Here is a 6,940-nt window from a genome sequence, read left to right as displayed (position 1 = left end):
GCCAGCCCTCACCCTCTGTACTTTAATATGTGATTCAGACAGCGTGCCATGGCATTCCCCAGACTGCAAGGGCAGACAGCAAGCTCTCAGCAGTTTCTTCGATACGATGACAAGATCACACCCCTGCCACACCCCTTGGGCAAGGTGGGAATCACAGCACAGCTCTCTCCAAAGTAATCCTATTCCATATATTTCTCAAAGGCCAATTATTGGTCCTCTTATATCATCAATATGGATGAGAGGTTAAGAGGTGTATAAATGGTTTTTATGACTTTTATTATTTTTCATATAAATTCCTCACACTTTAATGTGCATTTAAGCCACCTGGAGACCTTGCAAAGGTGCAGACTCTGAGGGGGCAGGTCTGAGGTGGGACCAAGATTCCACAATTTAACAGCCCCTAGATGGTATCCATTGATTGGACCACATATGCACAGCAGAAGGCCAGTAGCACTGGCTGCTGCACACTGGAATCGTCTGGAGAGATATAAAAAGCACTGAAGCCTGGAGCCAGCCATGGAATCTGATGTCCTTCATCTGGGGCATGGCCCGGTTTCAGGAGTTTGGAACGCTCCCAGGGGATGGTGCCATGCAACTGGGGAGAAGTACAGACCCAGGCAGGTACCAGGGACCTGCACTCTGCTATCTTTGGGCATCAGGCCCCCACTCCTTTTGATTTGCTGGTACATGGCTTTATTCTACCTGGGCTGATGGGAAAACTGACTGTGGTTGGTGGTATTGATGTCATGTCCTGAGGCTTTTAGGGTTTTGCTTTGGAAAAACAGAAAAAAATCAACTTTAAATGCCAATCTAGGAAAAGAGGAAAAAGGAGAGAGGCAGAAATGATCTGATTTTAAATCTCAAGTGACTGACTTTACCTGGAAATGACCAGATCAGAGTTGCTGTTGTCTGAAGAAAGAGTGTGAAGTGAAATTGAGTACAGATGTAGACAAATGCAACATGCTACAAATGTTTGTTATCTGAGGACAAGATTCAAAAATATCACATCTACCAGAATTACATCACTGGAGTTATATAAGCATGTTGCACCCATAAGAGAAAATGCTTTGTAGGCATAAAAAGGTGCTTTCAAAGAATATGTAATGAGATGAGAAAATGTTAAGTAAAAATATATATTAAGAACTTTATACGTAATATAATTTCAAGGTTTTTTTTCAGGAACCAGTATTTATTATCAAAGTCATATTCGATGTCAACAAGATGCCACAACTACAAAAAAAAAATGCGCACATTGCAATCTCAATGCAAACAGTCAAATGGAACCCCAGTCATTAAAAAAGTAATTCAAATTACCCCAAAAAGCAACTGAATTTTTTAAACATCTTTATACATCCAGCCAACAAATTAAAATGGTTAACAAGAAAAAATACAAATTCAGAGGTCTGGTATCGATGTTTAAAAAAGGCAACTGCTTAACCATTTCTATCGATTCGAACGTCAATCTCTCGGCCACTGAGCTTCATGCCATTCATCATCCAGCAGGCTCCCTCAGCCACCTCTGGTGACTCGAACTTAACCACACTGCACCCCTTGGACTTCCCGTTCTCCATCTTGATGTCGGCATATAGCACGTGGCCGCACTCGTTGAATTTGTCCTTTAGCATCTTCCATGTGAAATTGAATGGGAGATTTCTCACAAATATCTGGCAGGCCTTCCTGGCCACCCCAGGAGCATGGCCTCCAGCTCCACCAAAGGAACCTGCGAAGCTTCCTCCAAAGTTGCCACGCTCTATCTTGATGGTGCGGTCAAAGCTAGCACTGCCACCGCCACCCATGGCCAGGCCCATGCGCTCGATGCCAGCACCCAGGGCCAGGCCCATGGCAGGGCCCATGCGCTCAAGGCTGTTGGCACCCATGCGCTCCAGGCCCATCTGCTCCAGGTTGTTGGCGCCCATGCGCTCCAGGCCAGTAGCCATGCGATCCATCACAGGGCCCATGCGCTCCAGGCCAGCCCCCATACCTGCGGGCACCATGCGCTCCATGCTCAGGCCCATGCGCTCAATGGCAGGGCCCATGCACTCCACGCCAGAGCCCATGCACTCAATGGTCTGGCCCACACGGTCGATGGGAGCAGCCATGCACTCTAGGCTGAAGCCCATGCCGGCACCCATGCTCTCCACGCCAGAGCCGATGCGCTCCATGGTCTGGCCCATGCGCTCGATGCTGGAGGCCATGTGGTCGAGGCCCAGCGGGCCCATGCACTCGATGCCAGAGCCCATGCGCTGTACAGAACCCATACAGTCCATGACCAGGCCCATGTGCTCGATCTCAGAGCCCACACGACCCCATGGCCGAGGCCTGCACCCATGCGCTCCATGCCGGCACCCCCGAGGCGGTCAATGCCAGGACCCATCCTCTCGATCCCAGGGACACTGCCTCCACCTCCACCTCCTCCCCGCTTTGCAATGATCTCTCCTCTCTTCAGTGCATTACTTAGGATTTCATTTATCCTGCCCATGTTCATCCCAGATCCAAATCGACCCATGTTTTCCATACCACCACCAAAGGGGTCCTCCATTCCTCCCATTTTATTTATTCCAAATCCTATGCCTTCCATTCCCATTCCTGCGGGGCCTATGTTTCCCATTCCAATGCCTTTATTCAGGTGATTGGCATCAATGGGTTGCCCTCCTGGTCCTAACCCCATGCCAATACCACCAAGGCCACTCAGGAGGGAAGAAATCTCCCTTTGGTAAGGCCCTCTCATCCATCTTGACATGCATTGGTCTATCAAATAGCAGCTGGCCATTGAGCATAGATACAGCTTGCACGGCTTCAGTGGACTGTTCAAAAGTAACAGTGCCTATTCCACGACTTTTTCCATCTTTATCCTCAAGAATGTCTGCTCGGACCACCACGCCAGCCATACTAAATACTTCCTTTAGTTTCTTCCAGCCAACTTTATAATCCAGGTTTGCTACAAATACTGTGCTTCCAAGTCTTCCAGCCTGCAATGCATGGATAATCTCATTTGGGATGTTGGGATTATTTAGGATACTGGGTGGGATAGTAATCATTCCTGGGCCACCTGGTCCCATACCCATTCCACCAGTCATAGCCATCATCTTTTGCATTGCTCTCCTGGCATGTTCACCATCAGGATCTTCTTTGACTTTCAGTGGCCTTCCACTCAGACTATGCTTGTTTAGGACTTCCGCAGCTTTTTTCATGCTCTCTTCCATTTTGAATTCAACAACAGCACATCCCCTTGACTTTCCTTCAGCGTCCATTAAGAGCTCCACGTATGTTACCTCACCAACTTTTTCTTTAACCAGGTCTTTAAGTGACTGCCACTTCACGTCAAAAGGTATGTTTGTAATGAAGGCTCTGTATCTTTTAGTTGGATTGGCATATGGCTCAAAGCGATTGCCTCCTCTTTTCATGTTTTTCTCCTTCCTCTTCTCATTCTGAGCAGGTCGTTCACCTTCACCCTTAGGGCCCGGAGCCCCGTTGCTGCTCGGCACGCCGGCTGCGCCGCTCTCCTCCTCCATTTTGATCTCCGTCACCGCCACCTCGGCCACCGCTTCAACCCCTGCTGCCATTTTTTCCATGTCTGGGCTTTGTGTCTCAAGTTTTTTAAATAATGTATATATGTTTTTTTGCAGAAAGAAAGCTTAAAGGAAATATTCCAAAATATGGACAACAGTGATAAACTTACCGATTTTAATTTTGTTTTTTCCATTTTTCTGCATGTTTAGGGATTTTCATCTTTTTTTAAAAAAAATGAACATATGTTAATGTTGTAATCAGACAATAGTATAAATGAAAAACAAAATAAGCCAAAGATGTGAAGGAAGCACCAAGACTGCTGGGGCTGCCTCAAAGCTGAGGTCCGAAACTCATGGTGCACAGATGAGAGACCAGTTCTCATAAAGAAAGTGGGGAGGAGATGCAGAGGGGGGTCAACGAGAAATGATCACCACCAGGACCATTGTATTGGTAGCAATACTTGCCAGGAGAGGCAGCCATGACCAGCTTACTCAACCCCTGCTTAGTCTCATGAGATTGTGCCTGGAGCCATCCCTTCCCTGGAAATAACAAGCTCAAAAAACACAGCCTGTGTTGGACTCACCACCGTGCTTGAGGACACCTTCCTCTGTTGTTTCCTTGTGTGCACTTCTTTGGTCTGCTTCAGTGTGTCCGTCATATGGCACCTGGCCAACCTTACTGCCATATCTGTTGCCAAGAGGAAGGAAATGAGGTTCTTCACCTGCAGCCTGAGAGGGACACGTGCAGACCACCTCCCTGCATCGGCTGCAGGACAAGACACCCTGGTCATGGGGAACCAACACTCCCTAGTGAAGTTTCTCAATGTAAGTAAAATATTGTTCCATCCAGTGCCTGTGTGAGTTGTGTCTTTCTTGGAGACCCTGACACCTACAAACTGTGCAGTGGATTGACATCCTGCTCCCGGTGGTAGGCAGCAGGTGTCACCTGTTTCAAATACTAATGGCTACGTGAGCACTTCCTTGGTGCCAGATGCAGTGCTTGGTATCTAAGCATCTCTGTGCCATGATGAGGCTGTACCCTTGTTTATCCCTCCCTATTTCACAGTTGGGAAAATTGAGGCAGTAAGCATTGAGTGACCTGGCCGAGGCCATACAGTTCATAGTGCAATGCTGAGACTCAATCTCAAATCTGTCTTGCTTTAAATCCCCAAACAGGAGAATCTCAAACAGTCTTGCTACCTCTCCCTCCCTTAAGAGAAAGTGGAAATCTCCAGGGTCAACTGAACAAACTCCTCCTTCACATTGTCCAAGTTTGGGCTGAGTTGCACACTGAGCAGCCTCTGGGGCCAGGTGAGGCTCTGTAAGCTTTTGCTTTAATCAGCTCCCAATAGATTGCCTCCCTCCTTCCCCTTCAGTGCTAGTGATTTGTCTTTTGAATTTAAATGGTTTGCTCTCCTAGGAAGTCTCATTCATTCATTCATTCATTCTTTGCTTTGTTCATCAATTCATCAAACCACAAGTGAGTCTTATTTTGTGCTGAGCATTGTGAAGGTTCACAATCTACATTATTACCTAAGTAGTTAACCAGCCAGGAGTAAAAAATGGAACTACTAGGTCAAATGACAGAGCAGACACATGTAAAATCCTCCCCAACATGTACCCCTAAAGTGTGGAGGTACCTGCTATGATCTAAAGACTTGTGTCCCCCACCAGAATTCATATGTTGAAACCTAATCCCTAGTGCAATAGTGTTGAGAGGTGGGACATCTGGGAGACAATTAGATCATAAGGGCAGAGCCCTCATGAATGGGTTAGTGCCCTTATAAAAGAGGCCAGGGAGAACTTCTGCCATGTGAAGACACAAAAAAGGCATCAGCTATGAGGAATGGGCCTTCACCAGACACTGAACCTGCTGGTGTCTTGATCTTGGACTTCCCAGACTCCAGCACTGCAAGAACACATTTATATTGTTTGTAAACGACTCAGTCTAAGGTGTTTTATTACAGCAGCCCAAATGGACTGAAACAGCATCCAGCTACCTACTTAAGTTTTAAGAACTTAGCTAAGCTCTAAAGCAATAACTGAAATTTCCAGGTGGCAGACACAAACTCAGTACAAGTGAATAAAATTAGAAACACATGACACACAGGCCAGATGCAGTGGCTCACGCCTGTAATCCCAGCACTTTGGGAGGCCAAGGCGGGTGGATCACTTGAGGTCCGGAGTTCCAGTCCATTCTGGCCAACATGGTGAAACCCTGTCTCCACTAAAAATACAAAAATTAGCTGGGCATGTGGTGGGCATGCGCCTGTAATCTCAGCTACTCAGGAGGCTGAGGCATGAGAATTGCTTGAACCCAGTAGGCAGAAGTTGCATTGAGCGGAAATCACACCACTGCACTCCAGCCTGAATAACAGAGCAAGACTCCGTCTCAAAAAAAACACTAAAACTACATGACGCACAGAAGCAAGGGCTCCAAGGAAGGGTGCTTAGTGCCCCAGCAGAGTGAGAGAGAGGCAGCAGCCCCAGGATGGGGCACGTTCAGATATGTGATTCCTTGGAGCCTGGAGCCAGATACACCTGACCCTCTGTGAACAAAGATTATGCTTCCGGTTTTAAAGTTAGTATGTTAGAGTAATTTTGTTGTACTTGCAGATACATTTTACATGAAAATGTGCATCTTACTATATTTCTAATATTAAGGAACTCAGCACTTATACAGCTTGAGTTGACTGTATCTTGCTGGATTAGTGAGGGAAATAGTGCATTAATTATCAAGGTAAATAAACAACTTTGCATGAACACTTTCCTACTACAAATATTTTAACAAACGTGTTTCTTTCTAATAAACATTTTTAATCCCAATGTTACAAGTCAACACTTTTTGAAACTATTGTGACAAAAGTTTTAATATTACAGGGAAATGAATCTTCTTAGCAAACAGATGTACATAGAAACTGAACTTTCTGAAGGCAAGTCATAAAATAAGTATAGATTGAACTCAAATTTTATGGTAATTGGTATGCAAATATTCCCCAGTGTTCTCCTAATCCATCTAACAAGATGTAATGGCTAGCTTATTGCTTGTCTTGTCAAAGCATCTGTGTCAACAGACTCCCATTTTTTTTTTTTCCAGATTCGTCATTAGCTGCTAGGCAAAGCCCATGGCTTCTGCTTCAGTAATATTTCCTAGCCAAGTCTGAACATGGGCTTATTTATTTCTGCTTCTACAACTGGGATCTGAATATTTTTGCCCACTAGCTGTGGGAGGCACCAGAACCTACGGGAGCTCTCCGTGGTGCTGGCCATGACAGTAGCTGTGGGCCAAGCTGCCCTTCCTCTAGCCTTGATCTCACCTTGGAAGCCCTTGATGACTCTAAGGCCAGCACTGATAGTGACTCAGATTCTGGCTTAATCGTCACGGCCTTGACCCCTATCCTGGCCTTTGCCCTGTCCTGAATGCTTCCTGT

At 46.2% G+C, this 6,940-nt stretch overlaps 1 protein-coding gene across 1 annotated transcript; it reads right to left on the bottom strand.

Moving 5' to 3' along the window:
* Nucleotides 1–1,168: 1,168 nt before the first annotated feature.
* On the bottom strand, nucleotides 1,169–3,563 carry LOC105733415 (heterogeneous nuclear ribonucleoprotein M-like). Its single transcript, XM_064362161.1, is given in 3 exon segments — nucleotides 1,169–2,305; nucleotides 2,308–2,687; nucleotides 2,689–3,563. Coding segments are annotated over 3 exon segments (2,127 nt in total). The 3' UTR covers nucleotides 1,169–1,433.
* Nucleotides 3,564–6,940: the final 3,377 nt, after the last annotated feature.

Source organism: Aotus nancymaae, unplaced genomic scaffold (assembly GCF_030222135.1).
Source record: "Aotus nancymaae isolate 86718 unplaced genomic scaffold, 86718_ANA_hifiasm-v0.15.2.pri h1tg000046l, whole genome shotgun sequence".
Taxonomy (NCBI): domain Eukaryota; kingdom Metazoa; phylum Chordata; class Mammalia; order Primates; family Aotidae; genus Aotus; species Aotus nancymaae.
Note: the sequence above shows the minus strand (reverse complement) of the source record. Positions and strands in the feature narration are given on the sequence as shown.